The sequence below is a fragment of the Melozone crissalis genome, unplaced genomic scaffold (assembly GCF_028551555.1).
Source record: "Melozone crissalis strain CALT ecotype California unplaced genomic scaffold, PUWL_Pcris_2 ptg000027l_1, whole genome shotgun sequence".
Lineage (NCBI taxonomy): Eukaryota > Metazoa > Chordata > Aves > Passeriformes > Passerellidae > Melozone > Melozone crissalis.
The window spans coordinates 13,375,339-13,392,562 of NW_026535805.1; the positions used below are offsets into that span (position 1 = coordinate 13,375,339).

Consider the following 17,224-nt stretch of genomic DNA (forward strand, 5'->3'; position numbering starts at 1 on the left):
AGGAATGTGTCCGCCCTTCAATAAGCGGGGTTAATTAACCTCTCTCTGCTCAGCACTGCAGATGTCTTTGGGAGGGAACACGCTGCTGAGTCTGGCCACATCTCTGTGCACATGTGGCAAGGCTGAGAGGTTAAACTGCAAAATCTGGGCAAGGCTGAAACCTTGACACCGTGATTGTCGGGGCTAGGATCTGGGCTGCAGTTCACTGAGCAGGTCTCCATCTGTGTCTGTGTTTTGAGGGCTCATATCTGCTCTCTGCACTTGGAATTGGGCTAGGTCAGAGGTGTTTTCACACACCTGGATTCCCCCTGGAGACAGGCTGCTCCATGCTGTAGTCATGCCATCAGTGGCAGCTTGCTCAGGCAGAGCACTGTCAGTGTTGGCTCACACCAGAATTTCCTGGAGCTGCTGGTCCTGCTTGGCTGACAGAGTCCAGCTGCTAACGCTGGCTTGCAAACTCAAGTGTTCCCTGCCTTATGGTAAGTCAGCTCTGCTGCCTAAGTCCTGCTTGTCTTCTCCTGGAGCCTGGGAAAGGGGTCTCATTCTTTGGTGAAGAGTGGCCCAGGCTGGTGGGAGATTGGCAAAAAAAAAGATGTGGGGAGAGGAGGCCTCTCTTGCTTTTTTTCTTGTGTCAGATTTCCCCGTTCATTTCACAGGTGAAGTAAAAGCTCATCAACATTTTCTTGATTTTGGAAAAGTGCTTGGTTTAATAGTTCTTTTTTGGTGGTCTGTCTGGAGATGAGATGGACTGGTCATGCCAGAGAATCAATTCATTACAGTTTTTTTTTTCTTTTAGCATTTTAACTCTTTACTGATTTGCTCTATGCACAAATTACCCAAAAGTGATGGTGACTCCTGAGACCTAAGAAAGCCTCTAAGTGCCATTTTCTGTTCCTCAGCTTCAGACACCTTTTATATCTTTTGGTTTTTCCCTTCATACCCAATGGTATGGGCCCTGTTTGATCCCTGTTTTTCCCCTTGTTGTACAAAGGCTGATAAATTTCTGTGAGGTGGATAGACTCCTTAATGCCATATGATTTCCATGGTGGGTGCTGCTGAGCTGAGAGCAAATTTTAAAATCAGACTGATTAGACAGAGATTGAAAGAGAATGAAATGAGAAAAAAGTTCTTTTTCTCTGTGAAATATATGACTTGGTCCAGCAAACCCACCATCTATCTGCCTGCCTATTGAAACTCAGTGCCTTGATACCAGGCTTGATGCCCTTATTGGCTGATGCCTTATTGGCTGAGAGAACTCTTAGGGCAAAACAAGTTTATTCAGCTCTTCTTCTTCAGCCCTGGGTTAGAGGAGGGTATAGGACTCAGTAGGACCTCCGCTGTCCTAGGAGGGGGAAAGGAGGAGACAGACCCTGCCCTCCCATCCATCTCACATGTGCAACAATGTGAAGGCACAGGTGGGGTTGCTGCAGTCCTGAGCCATGTCTTTCTTCCCATAGACCCGGCTGTCCCTTGTGCAGTCACAGCCACAGCCCCTGGCTCACTAGTGCCAGCACAGTCCTGCCAAGCCAGGTGCCAGCAAGAGTGTATCAGATTGCTCCTGTCAGCAGAGAATGCCAGCAAGAGGGTGTCTCCCATCCCAAGCCTCTTCCAGCAGCTCCAGCTCCATCGTGGAGCAAACTGAAGCTCTGCCGCTACAAAAAGTAGCCGTATAAAATCCCAACATTTATTTATTTTTTTAATAACTCTTTTATTACCTTTTTTCCCCCCCACTACAGAACTTGAAAGCTGCTTTACTCTCACAATTCGACTATAAAATATCCGTAGCCATCCAGGCAAATCTTCCCTGGGAGAGTTCCCAGACACTACTCGTTTATAATAGATATGATGAAAGAGAGAAACAGAATACAAATGCACCGGTTGTAGCCATGATATAAAATATTCAGTGACTAGCAGAGTAGGATGCTGTTGAATATCTCTCAGCTGATGAGAGAGCAGGATGAAGGGGAGCTCCCTGGAGGCAGTCCCCGTTCTTCTGAAGTTATTTGGTCATCTGTTTTTCTTCCTCTGGCCCCCTCTGTAGCAAGCATTCACATTGCCCTATGATCCTGCCAGCCCCAACACAAAAATCAGGGAGAGGAGAAGAAAAGAAACCCCATTTCCACCAGGCATTCAAGAGCAAGAGTATCTTACTTGCAGCTGGTGTGGAAATGTCAAATGAGGCTCAGTTGGTTGGAGCCTGGTGCTAATGATGCCATAGTCGTGGCATCAATCCCTGTGTGGGCCATTCATTTAGGAGTTGGGCTTAATGGTCTTTGTGGGTCTCTTCCCACTCAGAATGTTCTGTGTTCTGTGTTTCTGAGGAATTGCTTGCTTTCTTCAGGGGAGGAAACTAGCCATGGCAGCTAGCAAGTATTTGCCAAGTTCAAAAAGCCTCTTTGTCAAGTTGGCTGGGAGCAAATCCTCAAGTCCTTGCTTCAGCCATCAGACTCCTCTTCCTCCCTTCCCGGGGGCTGCCTCAGAGGGGGATGCTTTAAGAGGACAGTTTTCCTGACAGACTAGTTCCACCACAGTCCCCTGCCACCTTTCTCTCATGTCCCCTAACTCAGTGGTAGCCACGTTATGATCTGTGCAGCCTCCTTCTCACTGATGGATGCTGCTGCAAGCAAGAGATGTCTTCATGGTCAGCTCACAGTGTGAAGGTTGCTGAGAGAGACGTGGAAATTTCAGCCACTGAATGGAGAGTTAAGGGTGTGATTGTTCCAGTGCTGACACAGACCTTACCTAACCACCCCACCTAAGTCTGGTCTGTGTATAATCTGGATGGGAAGCTTCCAATAAAATTATAAAGTTCTCATTGCTTTGTACAGCTTCTTGAGGAAGGAAAGGGGTTGAAAAGTGCCGATCGATTGAATCCCATTGATACAGGATGTATGGGAATGGTTCAAAAGTGCATCAGGGGAGGATCAAATTTATTTTTTTAAAGGGTGGTCAGACACTGGAATGGGCCTCCTAGAGAGGTGATCAAAGTGGTCAGGCAGTTGGTGGTTGTAGGTTCCTTTCCAACTTTTCTTTCATATCCCTTTCCTTTTTTTTCTCTTCTACTCTATTCTAAGATCCCATGAGGAACAGTGCTGGGGACTGATTGAGAAGGATTTTGGTTCTGAATCACTGGAAACAATGAGACCTGATCAGAGTGCTTGCTGCAGCATTTGAGTTCAAGAAAGCCGTGGCTGTTTCACAGAGGGAATTGTGTTGTGGGCAGTGCCACCACTGAAGCCCTCCTGCTGAGGAGGAATCACAGGTCTGGAAGGCCTGCCAAACTGAATTGCTTCTTTACTTCTTCAGCTCAGATCAGACAATCAGTGCAGAGTGTGTCTAACAGGCCATGGTGGATGATCACACGTAGAAGCCAGTGGGTGCCATGTGGCTTGTTTCTGACAAGTCATGTTAGCCAGAGCTGTCAGGTCACACAGATTGAGTGGTACCAGTTCTGTCATTGAAAAAGCAGCTTGAACCACAAAGACATCATTTTAGTGAGATTCACCACCATAGGTCCCTTGTTCCTACCCAAACTTTGTTTATAAACACAGCACCCTGCCACTGCACAGTAATGCAGGTGGCACTCTGGAGGTAGCTGTGTTCTTTTGGATACATGAAGTTTGCCTTACACAGAAATATAGAAATATAGAAGTTTGCCTTATATAGAAATGTGTCATTCATTAAATCCATGCCATTATCTCAATACAATTACTCTACGCAATAGGGATTACATCACTGGATTGATTGAGGAGAGGCTGATTTTCCTCATGAGTATGATTCACTTCCCTCTAGGCTCTTGAAAACAAGTTGCAGTTAGAGTTAAGTGAAGAGTTTGTAATGAAAAAGTGCATTCAGTTTTTTTAATGCTCATCCTTTTTCCACTTACTCAGATGTGGTTTTGGCCATTGATAAATTCCTGTTTGACTAATGATCTATAAGAGATCCAGCACCTTTCTGTGGGCTGTGGTATGGACACTTTGGAAGGATTGTGGTCTCTTTTAGTAGTATCTGCATGGGTTTTTTGGGAGGTTAGTCAAATACCATGATCATGAACAAGGATTGTAAATACCCAGCAGGAAGACCATGTATTTGTAAAGTGTCATTCAGCCTCTGTAAGTTCAATGCAGTGACTCTGAAGCGAAGACAGATTAAGTCATTGTTTCTCTAAAGAATTCTTTGAACTTTGGATTAAAGGCATGGATTTAAAGATTATTAAGACCCAATAGCACTGATACATCATCTAATCAAACTTCCTGCATAACCAAGGCCAGAGAATTCTCTTCACTTACTTTTGCTGGAGCCCAGTAAATACTATGTGTCTATACCTTCATTAGATGTTTACTTACAATGAGCACCAATATTGGATATGTAGGATTGGATCATCCCTAAGCCAAAGAGTTTAACATCTAAAAAGAAAACATGAAGGTGAAGGAAAGGTGTTCAGATGTGGATTGGCTACATGTAATTTTCATTCCACAAACATTGTGTCTTCATGTTGATGCAGGCATTCTGTTTAGTACCTTGAATGTGGGTTCACTGATCCCTGCCTTTCCTTGTCCCTCACTAAAAGGGTATCACTGAATCAAGTTCCCAGCGCAGAGAGGCACTGAAATGTTACTTTCTTCAAAAACCCTCCTCTGTCTTACCAGTTGAATGTCTGACTACTTTACTGCTGCAGACTTTGTCGGGAAGGTTGCTGGAGCACAGATTGCTGGCACCCATTCATTTGTAGCTGCCCTGAATCCCCACAGATTTTCTTTGCTGCTGATCACCTGATTGGAGACAGTTATTCCTCTGATGGACACTTGCTGTGATCCCCCCTCCCTTCATCCAGCAGAGCATCTTTCCATTTAGACTTCAATCACAGCAGCAGCCTTCTGCAAAGCTGAGGAGCTGTAAGGATACACTGCAACCTGATCATCTCCTGAGACATCAGGTGTTGCATCAATTATTCAGACTCTGAAATTGATACATACAAAACTTAACACACCCTGAAGAAGAAACAGGAGCTCTCAGAGCATATCCAGCTACTTCTTCAGCACTCCCTTGTCTTCAGCACTCTTCTATTCTCTCCACAGACCATTAATTATTTCACTGTTGGTCATTGCAGGTGCACATCTGGACACTCCCCTGGGTGTTCTGACAGGAGCAAGGCTATGGGGACAGAGTGCAAACCATGATACCCTACTTGTACATCCATCCCTATCTGTACTTGAACTTCAACCAGAGGTGATTTTGTAATGTATGGAAATGCATCCCAGAAAATCAAAGAAATGCTCAACAAGTGTCAGTCACCACCATCAATTCTAGGAGTGACTTTGTCTCCCAAAGAGAGCTCTGTAAGGATGACAGACACCCCAACACTTGAAGGCGTTTGCAGTTGCAGGTTTGGAGTCTCACTGTCTCAGCTAGTTGCCTTGGAGTTTTGTGGTGCAAAACCACAGGGCATGAAGTGGGGAAAGTCTCTTGCTATGATGCAGCCTATAATGCATCCCAGCTATAAGGAGCTCAAAGCTGGGAGCACAGCCTGTTCTAACAAACAGCCTTCCTGCAGCAATCACTTTCAAGGCCTGAACCATTCATCCTCTCACATCTCCCTGGGTCAGGCAGAGGATGAGACCAGAGAACAGCTTTTGAGTGGTGTCCTCAGTTCAGCAGGAAGAAATGTGATCTCAGCTGCTCCTTCCTGCTGTCTCACTGGCTTCAGCATTGCAGTAAAACAGCCCATCTGCTCCAAGCCCTGCAGCCCTGCAGCTGCTGTGCTTGGCTCCCAGGACTGAGACACCACGGACAGGGTGATGATGGGGAAATAGGGAAATTGTTAATAGGGATAGAGAGGAGACAGGCAAAATTTTCCTCAGCATAAGTACATCAGTGTCTGCAGGGGTTTTGTCAGCAGCCCCTTCACACACATCTTTTGTATTTTGGGCGTTTGGGAGGCTCCCTCCTTTCTTGCTGAGGTCTTTGCAAAGCCTGTCCTCAGAAGGGAGACAGGCAGAGTCCCATGTCTGACTGTTGTGCTCTTTTAAACCTGGCAGTGTCTATGAAGCAGACTTTGTTTCAGCTGATTGGAGAGTGCTGAGCACAGTGCCGCTCTCAGCCTGAGAGCTGAGCGCATGAATTCCGCAAAGGACCCAGCTGTCTCTGGTGCCAAAGATCAAAGGGCCCCTTATCAAAGCTGGGAGGAGAGACAGCATTGCCTGAAGGCATCTGGGCATGTCATGAAACAGAGGGTGAACAAGGAGCAAACAGACCTCACAAATGCACTATGATTCACTCTGCTTCTTGAGTCTACAAAATTGGTGGGAAAAGTTGCCTACACATGAACTGCTTGCTAGATTTGTCTGTCTTGGTTTGAAAAGGCAGATGCCTGCTAAGAAAGGCAGGAGCTCTCTTGAATTGGAAAATGTAAACCCCCTCCCTCCGAATTATTACAATTTTGAACTTAAGGAGCTGTCAGGCAAAGATATGGGAGTAGAATAACAGTTCTTTGTTAGGAAAAATAACAAAGGAGAAAACAAATAAAAATGCAGTAATGCCGAACAACACTGACAGAGCCAGAATATGACCTGACACTGTTGGTCAGGATGTTGGTAGCAGTCCAATTAAATGGTGGCTGCAGTCCTCCTGGAGTGGCAGATGTGGTTCTGTTGGAGCAGTGATCCTGTGGAAGGGTGCAGTTTTCCTCTGAAGGGCCAATGGTGGTGCAGAGGGGCCTGGTCTTCCTCTGGGAATCCAGGGGAAAAAAGGCTGCTCTCATGTTCCAAATCTCAGATTATATCTGGGTAGTAATGCTTGGCTCCTCCCCCTGGGTGGAGCACCTCACAAGGGGATGATGTAATTTTATCAGTCATGCAGTGAGACTCAGTGGCCCATTAACAGAAAATATCTCCCCAGAGGGAGGATTGGTCTGGAAGAGGTAAAGAAAACTGCCCTACCTGTTTTTAACAGCTAGCCCAATTAACAGAAGATGACTGCCCCACCTCCAACAGATGGCAATAGAATACACACACACACACACACCCCCCCCCCCTCCCCGGCCACATCATGCATTTGTAACCTAAGACATTATCAAACTCTTATTTTTAATGGTTGGACTTGATATTGAGGGTCTTTTCCAATGTAAACAATTCTATGATTTTCCCCCAGGCTGGCCTCTCCTCTGTAAGGCAGCACTTCTGGGGACCCGCAGCCACAGCAGGAAAGAGGGAAGGAGCTGCCCCCATCAGCATCTTCCCATCCTGCTTGCCAGCAGCTGCACAGAGAAATGAATGAGAGCATCCATTTCCCTGCCCAGCACCTGGGTCAGCAGCAGCACTGGGCTCCTACACAGCCATGGCCCAACAAGTGACCAGCTCTGAACTTACCGCTGAGTCACCCTCCCTGTGCCCTCCCTCTGCTTTGTTCTAGCTGCATATCAGATGGGCCTTTGTTCTTCTGAGATAGCATAAATTTAACATGATGGAGTGCATGGAGTGTGGAGATCTTTTTTCTCCCTCTTTTGAATTTCTTAAACCACATCCTGTTGCCCACACATAGAAAGTCTGTTACTGGTCACAGTTTCTCAGGGAATTTTCCATGAAAAGGGGTGCCAGGATTTTGTTCTATAAACACAGTATCAAAGATAGAAGTCTTGTATCATTCATCTCTCTATGCTAACAGTTTCTCTAATTAGACTGGTGGATCAAATGAGCAAAGGAGCTCAAGCATAGCTCCATTGTGAGTCTGCTCCTGTCATATCACCATCTGCTCTCTATGTACACAGACAGGTGGGGATATGCTGGAGAGAAGGAGCTATAGCTGTAGCTTCCCTGCCTTCCTCCCGTTATTCCCCATCACGAGACAGCCACGACAATACCACTGCACTTACCCCACTGTCTGCAGGGCCCAGGTCCCCCCTGCCCAGTGTGTCTCCCCAGGAGCCCAGCCATGTGTCTGCTTTGCCTTTTTAGAGTGTTGTTGCTTCTCTGCTGGCACATTCCCTCCGTCCCGAAGTTCCCATAGATGCCAGACTGGTCAGATAGATAGTGATGGATCATAGATCAATCTGTGCAATTGGCTTTGCCATGTCAGGGAATATTGCTTCAAGCCCAGCCTCATTTGATGATGGTTTAGGAGGTCAGAGGTGGAAATGTGTTGGCTTCTTTGGGTTGTTGAAATCCACGGTTAACTCCAAAGAAAATTCCCTGTAGCCATATATAAGTAATTTTCACAGGTTTGCTGTAGGGGAAACATTGCCAATCAAAACTTACTTTATTGCTGTTTATATCCCCAGAAAGTCCTAGATACAACAGGAAACAGGAGGCTTTGATTCCCCTGATTCCTTTCTCCACAGCCTCCCTACTGTACCAGAGCACTGAGTGTCCCACAGCAATCAGCTGGCAGCACAGGCTGAATGTTCTCCATGCCCCAATGCTGATCCTTGGGCGTAGAGGTAGGATCATGGAGCTTTCCAAACTCTGACCAGGATGAGCTCTCTGAACCCTCCTGCTCTGAAGTTAGCTAAGCAGTGGCTGCAGAAACAGGTCTGTGTAGTGACCCTAGGACTGGACAGAGGGGACCCTGCACACCAAGCTGAGAACAGTGACAGACATGTAGAAATACAAGTTCTCTGCAGTCAGAAGTGGAAAGCAGCCCAGAGGCTTTAATTGTCTTACTCCTCATATGTTAATGTGTGAAGCATCCTGAGAGACTGTGAATGAGTAAATACATCCTACCATGGCACAAAGACAACTTACATTCCTAGAAATTATGAGTCAGTACCACTTGGTATTATTTCTGCATCTCTATCTGTGCTACAATTGTTTTTTTACCCTGTGCTCTCTAGCTCTCAGAGCAATAACTTTCCCCCCAGCTCTGTAACCAGCCTGATGCTGACTGCTATTCATTAGCATCCATTTAAATGAGAGGGAGAGAGACCTGTGTTTGTTGTGGAGATTATAAACGGTAATAGGTTCTTTCTGGAGACTGTCACTGACTCCTGGTATCTGCCTGCACTGAGCTTTGGGCTTTTAGTTTCTGATCAGTGGCATTAACATTAAACACTCAAAGAAGTGCTCAGAGCCCCTGTTAGAAAATGTAAGAGCTCTTTTCTCCCTGGATTGGTTTTAACCCTCATTTTGGGTCTACAGATGACTCTGCTAAGCTGTGCAAGGTCTAAGTCCTCTCCACACCGTGAATCTCTTTCTAGCTACTGGATATCTCTTGCAATCAGTCAGCTTCTTGCCTCAATCTGTCTTGCCTGGACTGGAAATGCCATGGGAATTTCCATGAGGGCTTTCAGCCCTGAATTCCCAGTTGTGTGCCAAATCTAAACTGGAGCTGCAGCTGGGAATTCTCATCCATAGCTGATCTCTTGAGACTGCCCCATACTGGAGCAAGGATCTTACAGGAGTGCAGCAGGCAGATGCAGTGAGACCAGGCTGTGTGCAAGCTCCAGGCTGTGGATCCAACAGCCTTCCCTACCCATCCCACAGAGCTCTGCTGCACTTGGCATGGCACCCCATCTCTCAGTGCATAGTGGCATGCTCCCTTTGCTTCCTGACTGCTCCAGCTGCCTGCCTTCCATCTGAGCTGTGTAAACTGAGCTGTTCCTTAGCCTTTTCCCCACGCCATCCCCTGCATTAACTCCCCAAGAGAGCTCCTGAGGAACCCTCTACCTTCTCTGCCATCCTGCACCGACTGTGCTGATGGCCCTGCCCCTGCAGGCCCTGCATCCCTCCCAGAGCTCCCTGCACCAGCTCTTCTGGAGCTACTCTGCAATTCAGCGTGACAGTCAAGTCCCCCTCCTGTGGAAAATGAGTGAATACTTTTTTTTTGTTGTGAGAAGGTAACATTTAAAGGCATCCCTTGGGTTATTCTATCTGGCAGCACAGCTGGTCTTTTGTGTGAGTGCCGGTCTTTTGAAATGCCAGCTCTGGTCTTCAAGGCAGCCAGCAGAAGGTACAGCTGGCTCTGCCTGTTATTAATTCCTCATCACTCATCACTTGCCTTTATTCTCCCTTTTGACTGGGAAGAAAGAATAATACAGATTACAAGACAAATGCAAAGATTTCCGTGTATGGGAAGAGGTAACAACAGAATTCTTGGTGTCCTGGGATTTCCCTTTTGTTTGTCTTTCTCTGGTTGGCTGGAGAAATATAGCAGCAGATAGATGGTCTAACTTTTTGTGTGCCTCACCAGCAGGTGCCCTTAGAAAGTGCCAGGCAGGGGAGATGGGGAAGGGGCAACAAGGAGAGAAATAGGGAACAAAACTGTCCAGCTGGCTTTGGACTCTGATAGAGGAAACCAGGTATGGCTGCAGTGTGAAACCAGGCAAAAAAGGTGACTGCGGCAACTGGCACTGATGGGTCTTTCTCACCTCCACTGATGAGGAGTTGGAGAGCAGGTCACAGTTCGGTTCTTCTTCAGATTGTAGGCACTGGAAAGGAAGATGACTTGGAGATTCCCATAGTCCAAGTCTGCAATGTTTCATGGCTCTGCCTAGAGTGCAGATCTGGAGGTTCATTTACAGGTACCTCCATCACAGGCTATGTGCCCTTAAATTTACTGGCAACTGGTGGCAGACTGACAGGTGGTAGAAGGGTGTAAAGTAGAAGAGCTGCACAAATTTAACATTTACAACACTGTGGACTCAGTTCAGATGGGATAGAGGTTTCATCACTGTTTCACATCCAGGAGCCTCTTCCATGCCTCCCAGAGTTACTGGAAAATGGAGGTATTGTAGTTCCTTCCCAGTCTCAGGAAACCTCTGTAACTTAGCAGGGATTGCAGGTAGGGCTGTGAGAGCTGACTGCCCTTCACAACTCTGACTGACTTCTAAGATAGCCATGGGATTGCTGCTCCTCTGTTTTGACCTTCAGTTTTCCATGTGTAGACAGTAGTGAAACACTGCATGTTGTGAGCAGATAAGGGAGATTCCTTTCCAATTGTAAACCATTTGAAGAATGCCTGCTCATATTCAGTATTGTTGTGCTAGGGAATTCGGGGGCCAAAAGGTTGTTTTTCCTGATGCTGCAAGGACACAGAGCTGTCAGCCAGGATGTGCTCAGGCTTGGTTTGGGTTTAGGCCAGGCATTCACAGCCAGTGCTTTGGAGGCACTAATTTGCATTCCAGATGCTTCTCTGGGTTTCTTTCTATCTCGCCTTTGCTTTTTTCCTAGGGCATCAAAGTTCGTTTGCTGCGTGATTTGTCCCAGTGCTGACTACTCAGCCAGGCTATTGTGCAGCAAATCCTAGCTACAAGTCCCCAAATGAGGATAGAATAGACAATGGTTGTTTTTAATCCTTGCTTGCTAGCAGCTCCATATTAATTCTTCATTTGCTCTCAATCCCTCACCTCACGGGCCCTGGTGTCTGTAATTAGCTGCTCTGAACACACTCCTGTTGACATTGATCTATGGGGTTATGCAGTTCCTGCCTGAGCTGTCAGTTTGGACAAGGGGCTCCATGAGGGCTGGGTATCCTTAGAGAGACTTTCCTTCATAGGAAGCTGCTGAGGGTGGGGAAGATGCCAAGAAATCAGCAGCTCAGAGCTGGTTTTGCCAGAGATTCCTATAGTGACTTCTCTTATCTGTGGCACTGGGTTTCCAGGAGGGAGGTCTCACTGGCTTGGATCTCCCGAGGTTGTGCGGTGCCAACTGGTCAAGAGAGACAGAGAAAGAGGCTATTTTTATCCTTGCCCTAGGGTATGGTGTGCATCCCAAAGTGAGTACCACCAGGGAAGGGGATTGGATATGCTGTCTATGTCCTGTCAGGACTTCATCTAGTCTTCTCAGCTCGCCTTACAGTTAATGCTTTTGAATATTTCCAGAAAACAATGTGTTTTCTATCCTCATTTTGCTAAATTATATACATATTTCATTTTTTTAACCTTTTCTTGTAAGTCATTCACTAAGAATCTAAACATTTCATCATCTTTATCATGACCTGAACTCCCTGCAATGTATCTCTCAGTTTTTGACAGCCAGGTGCTTGATGGGAGTGTTTCCAGGTGCCCGTCCTTCACACAGTGCCCCTAGGGTGGATGTGCCAAGAATGAAGGATTTGGGGGGATTGTGTAGGAGGGGGGTTATACAGCAAAGTCTGTTTCCCTGTCTCTTCCCCTGACCTCATTCTGCTGCTTTTCCAAAGTGCAGAGCCATGTGGGAAGGCAGCATCCCAAGTGCAGATAGACTACAGATGGATAAGTAAGGGTTACTATTTCCTCCATATTCTCAGGTGTAATATAGCTGTGTATGGAGACCAGAAACCCTGATGAGCAACAGCATGACTAGACTTGTGATTGATTGATTGATTTCTTGAGAAAAAAAAAAGTGTTTCAGGTCAACCCTGACTGAATGTTTAACTCTGAATGTTTTTCACTGAAGCAAAAAAGGAAAATAAGTAATCTGAGGGCATGCTAACAAAATGTTTCAGTAAGACAAACTGAGATGGTTTTGTGAGTGGGTGTAGGGTAGGAAGCTGTGACACTGTTTTCAAAGTGAGAACTGGAAATGCTTTGAGATTTGTTGGCTTTGATTTTAGTTTAATGATAGACAAAACCTTTTGGGAATTGTTGGTTTTTTTTGAAAGAACTTGAAGTCGGCATTGATTTGCAGGATCTTTGTGAACCTCTGAAAACATTGGGCTGGGATGGTACCAGGTGGTGTGGAACAGGCAACACTGTCTGGTGCTTCAAAGAACAGCTGCTCACTCCAAGGCTGCTCCCAGGGCAAGTGGTGAATGGGGACACTGGTTATATTTCCACAGCTGATGGCCAGGGAAAGAGCAGGGAGAGCCCTGTTAGCTGCACTGCATATTTTGGGTGTCAGTGGTGAACAGGGGGAGGCAAATACGTGTTCTGGGCTCCCCATTTCAAGTGGAATGTGGAGAAATTGGTGAGACCCAGCAGAAGGGCATCAGGATGGTCAAGGGCCAGGAGCAGAAGTCCTTAGGAAGAGAAGTTAAGGGAGCTGGACTTGCTCAGTCTGGCAAAGAGGAGGTTGCTGTCGGCCGTTTGCCCCCAGCTGTTTCAAGGGCAAATTCAAAGATAATGGAACCAAAATCTTTTCATAGTATTAGATTATATGACAAGGAACAGTGTTCCACAACTGGTAGTGCTGGAGGCTCATACTGGACAGTAGAAGAACTTGCTTTCCTCAGGGAAGTTCAAGATTGGCCAGGCAAAACCATGCTGTCTTCATGGAGAGCAGGAGACAGCTTCAAGCAGGAGGTCCCTGGCAGCTAGCATTTCTGCCAGCCCCTTCTCATGCCACCCCAGCCATGCTGCACACTGCTACTTCCTCATCCTGCCCCTCTTTGTCTGGGTCTGTGCTTCCCTAGGAAAGGCCAGGTGGGTGAAACATTGCCAGTGGCACTTACCCATGGACACGGGAGGAAGCTGGCTCCCCTCAGAGATGGCCACTGCGGCTCTGCCGGCTGTCCCTGGGCCAGCTGGGGCTTACAGCCATGGATTGGGGCTGAGCCCAGAGCTGTGCCAGGAGCCAGCCCAGCAGGCAGGCTTGGCTGCCTGCCCCAGCATGCCAAGAGGGCTGTTTCTCTCCTACAGGCTCCCTGAACCTGCTAGTTCGCGTGCGGAACAAGCGAGCCATCGACACCCAGGTCTGGTCCCTCAGTGGCAATCGGGGCAACGTGTGGCAGCAAGCACATGTGCCCATCAACCCCCCTGGGCCCTTCCAGGTAAGCCAAGCCCACAGTCAAGGAGCCACCTGCCCTGTCCGTGGGCCATGCATGTAGATTTCCTGGCAGACATCTTCCTCTGAAGCACAGGGGCTGGTGGGGCACGAGGGAGGGCACTGGGAGCTCTTGTGAAAATGAGCCGGGCACTCTGCATGTGCTCATTGAGTTGTTCATGTGTACCCAGACAGTGGGCTGCTTTTATGGCTGAGGTTTTTACCCAACAGGCTACTTTGCTGTTGTAGAGTTGTTTGTGAGAGCTGCCCTGTACAGGCTGGTTAAGTTGTGGCACTGTGGCAAAATGCCCAGTGTGTTTTTGGACACTTCAAAATAGTAAATAAGAATGTAGTTACTCTTGAAAGTTCTGTTCAGTATTGGTTGGCTTGTTAGAGCAGGACATGTAATAAAGCAGAGCTCTAATGCTCATTTACTACTGCACAGACGCTCAGTACAAAGAGGTTGGTCCCATAAACAGTGGGATCTGGCTTTCCAGAGCCTATGAATATTGGAGAAATGGGAAGGAAATAATTCTCTTAGGGGCCTGATAAGATCTGCTCTGTGTCCTGCTGACTTCTGCAAAGCCCTGCAGTGCAGGAGGGGCCCTCCACACTGCAGCCTCACGCTGGGCTCTCTCCCATGCTTTGCTTGTAGATCATCTTTGAAGGTGTCCGGGGCACCAGCTACGAGGGGGACATTGCCATTGATGACGTCACTCTGAAAAAGGGAGACTGCCCAAGGAAGCCAATTGGACCGAATAAGGGTGAGACTGTGTCTGTCTCAGAGGCAAACAAGCTAGTAGGAGTGCATTCACACACTGCACAGCTGATTTCAGAGCACGCTGATGTGTTGGTGGGACTCAACGGAGTGGTTGACCCCACCAGCAGGAGTCACCAGAGGGGCTATCAGACTCTTGGGCTTGTTCTATGCAGTTGAGAGTTAGCAAGAGTCAAAGGAACAACCACAACCAGGAGGTGTCATCCCCAATAAGATAATGACTTCTGCAATACCTCATTTCCTGGAAACTCTAGTTATGGAAACTTTGAAAGGAGAGGGACCTTCTGCAGTCTTTAATGGCCTTTGTAGTGTTCAGTCAGTCCTACTCTAAGAAAAAAAACAATCTGCTCTTTGGAACAAGGGAGGACTCTGCTGCTTTCCATTGCTATCTGAGCAGAGCGGCGCAGCCAGGCTAAATCCCACCAGCCCCTTTCCAGTCCACCACATAAAGTGATGCCAGCGCTGCAGTGATGGAGACAGCTCCACTGTTGTGTGCACCATGCATTGCAGCCACGGCGAGGTGTGTGTAAGCAGTATATAGGCATGGGGTGGGAATTCCTGGTGTGCCTTCTGCCCTAGTCCTGCCTGTGCCCTTGATAGTATGCCCCAGCTGGGCCAGAGAGCAGATGTTCAGGGTATGCAAACCAGAGCCAGACAGGCACCTGAGAACAAGCTTCAGTTTGGTTTATTTATTTTTGAAGCAAGAAAAACTTCAGAGTCATTTCTAGCAATTTTCTTAACTCCACAGGTGAAGAGGGAAACAAAAGTCAGAGCACTGTAAAATTTTCAAAATTTTAGGTGCAATTAAAGGTTTATTTTAGCCTGGGATATAACCATAACACAATGAGAGTCTTTTGTTTGACTCAGATTGAAAGTTCTGGGGAAGAAAGGATTGGATTGCAAAAGAGTCTAAGACTCAACCTTTTTTCCAAAGTTAGTTTTGGGGAACCTTGAAAATGTGCAGGAAAGTCTCAAAGCGTCTTCCAAAAGATCAGGGAACTCTCTGTCCTTCAGGCTTGTAGAACACATAGATGTGTGCTGACTTGTGTGATGAGGTCTGTATCTGTCCCATCACTAATTCTCTTTCTCCCTTCTTGGCTGGCAGCTGTTGCTCTTCCAGGAAGCGGTGTCCCAGCCCTGCACAGCCCTTGGCTTTGTGGCCCATTGACTTTCTTCCTTTACATGCTGCTCAGATGATGGCAAGCGAGCGCTCCTGTCTTCGGACCAAGACATTCCTGCTCCTTTCCTACTCAGCCACCTCTGCTCCTTCCTCCCCTCCTCACTGGCACACCAAAGTGTCCATATGTTACCAAAGACTGACAGGCATGACCATGCAAAGGGATCTGGTTCAGAACTGGAGCACTCCTTGAGAAAGTCATAATGTCTAGAACAAAATTTAAAAATAAAGACAAAACTTTTTTTAAAAAGCACGTGCACGAGAGAGAGTGAGAGAGAGAGAGAGGAAGGAAAGAAACACACACGGAGAAAAGAAGGAACGAAACACAAAAAAATGGGAATGAAGAAATGTGAAGAGCAAATGAAAGAAGAAAAAAAACACACCCATGTTTCCTTGGGAATGTCGGACAGGGCTTCCTCAGGGAAGTGAGAACTTGTTTTAAACAAACAAACAAAAATATATTAAAGCACAAATTTCTACCAGAACAGTTACCTTCTTTGCTGCAGAGCCCACAGCTTAGTGGATGATATCCTGCAGTACTCCCCTTTGTCTCCTCATGCTTTCCCACTGGCTGGGGCTGCCCCGCTCCGGCTGCAGCACCGGCCCCGTCTGTGGGGCAGCAGCCGCCCCGCGTGCCGGCGGCCGGAGCGCCTTTCCTCGCACCGCATGTGCTTCAGTGTCTCCATCCATCCACATCTCCCAGGCTCTCATGTACTTAATTGCCCCCAGTGTGGTTTGCTTTGGCCTTTCCCCACCGCTCTGTGCTTCTCCTCATCCCCTAGCCTGAAGAAGATGGAGCAAGGAAGGGACCGATGGCATGGACCACGCTGAGTGGGGAAGTCCTGTCTGGATCCAGCTGCAGCACGGCCCTCCAAGAGCCTCTGTCTGTCTCTCAGCACTCTTGCTGGATAGGGATCAGGTCTGAGCTGCAGACAGAAAATCTGGTCTCTCTGGGGCTGAGGGATGGGATGTGATGGGATGGGACTGGAAGGGTGGAGCAGTTGCACATTGGCTTCCCCCTGTGAATATTGGGATGGCAACTGCCTCAGCCCCAAACCCACAATTGCTTCTCTGCCTGTATTTTGTTACCTATTTATTTTGGTTTTTATTCCATTACTTCCTCCACCTCAAGTTTCCTGGATTATGGGAAGATTCAGGCATTTAAATGTTCTTTAGCCAGGCAGCAAGTCCTGTGCTCATGATCCAACCCCTGGGCTGGCAGTTCAGGCAGCTCCAATGCTGCCCTCTCACCTCCCAAGGCCTTTTACATGCACAGTGCATTCACTGCAGTGTGGGCAAAAGGTGGCAACAGCATCACTGCTCAGGGCTGAGGTTGCTGAATTTTGTCAGCACATGCAGCCACACAGGCACTCAGCTTCCACTGCCAGGGCAGTGGGCAGAGGAGCTGAAATGTGGAACAGGCCAGAAACTGCTCCAAGAACGATTCAGGCAGGAAGTTGGCCTGAAAGAGGAGCTTGTGCTGAGCTGTGGTGCTGTTTGCCACTGAGGAACAAGGGAGCAGGGATGGGGGAAATTCACCTTTCTCTTGATGGGATCATGAGTGGGTAAAGGTGGTGTTTCTCTTTGCTGCAGACC

At 47.5% G+C, this 17,224-nt stretch overlaps 1 protein-coding gene across 1 annotated transcript in view; it reads left to right on the forward strand.

The window, feature by feature from the left end:
• Positions 1-16,089, forward strand: part of MDGA1 (MAM domain containing glycosylphosphatidylinositol anchor 1) — a 138,527-nt gene extending 122,438 nt beyond the window's left edge. The window contains exons 15-17 of the mRNA XM_054280137.1: positions 13,550-13,680; positions 14,329-14,437; positions 15,557-16,089. Of these exons, the coding sequence (XP_054136112.1) occupies positions 13,550-13,680; positions 14,329-14,437; positions 15,557-15,648 (332 nt within the window). The 3' untranslated portion in view covers positions 15,649-16,089. The remainder of the gene's footprint in view (positions 1-13,549; positions 13,681-14,328; positions 14,438-15,556) is intronic.
• Positions 16,090-17,224: the final 1,135 nt, after the last annotated feature.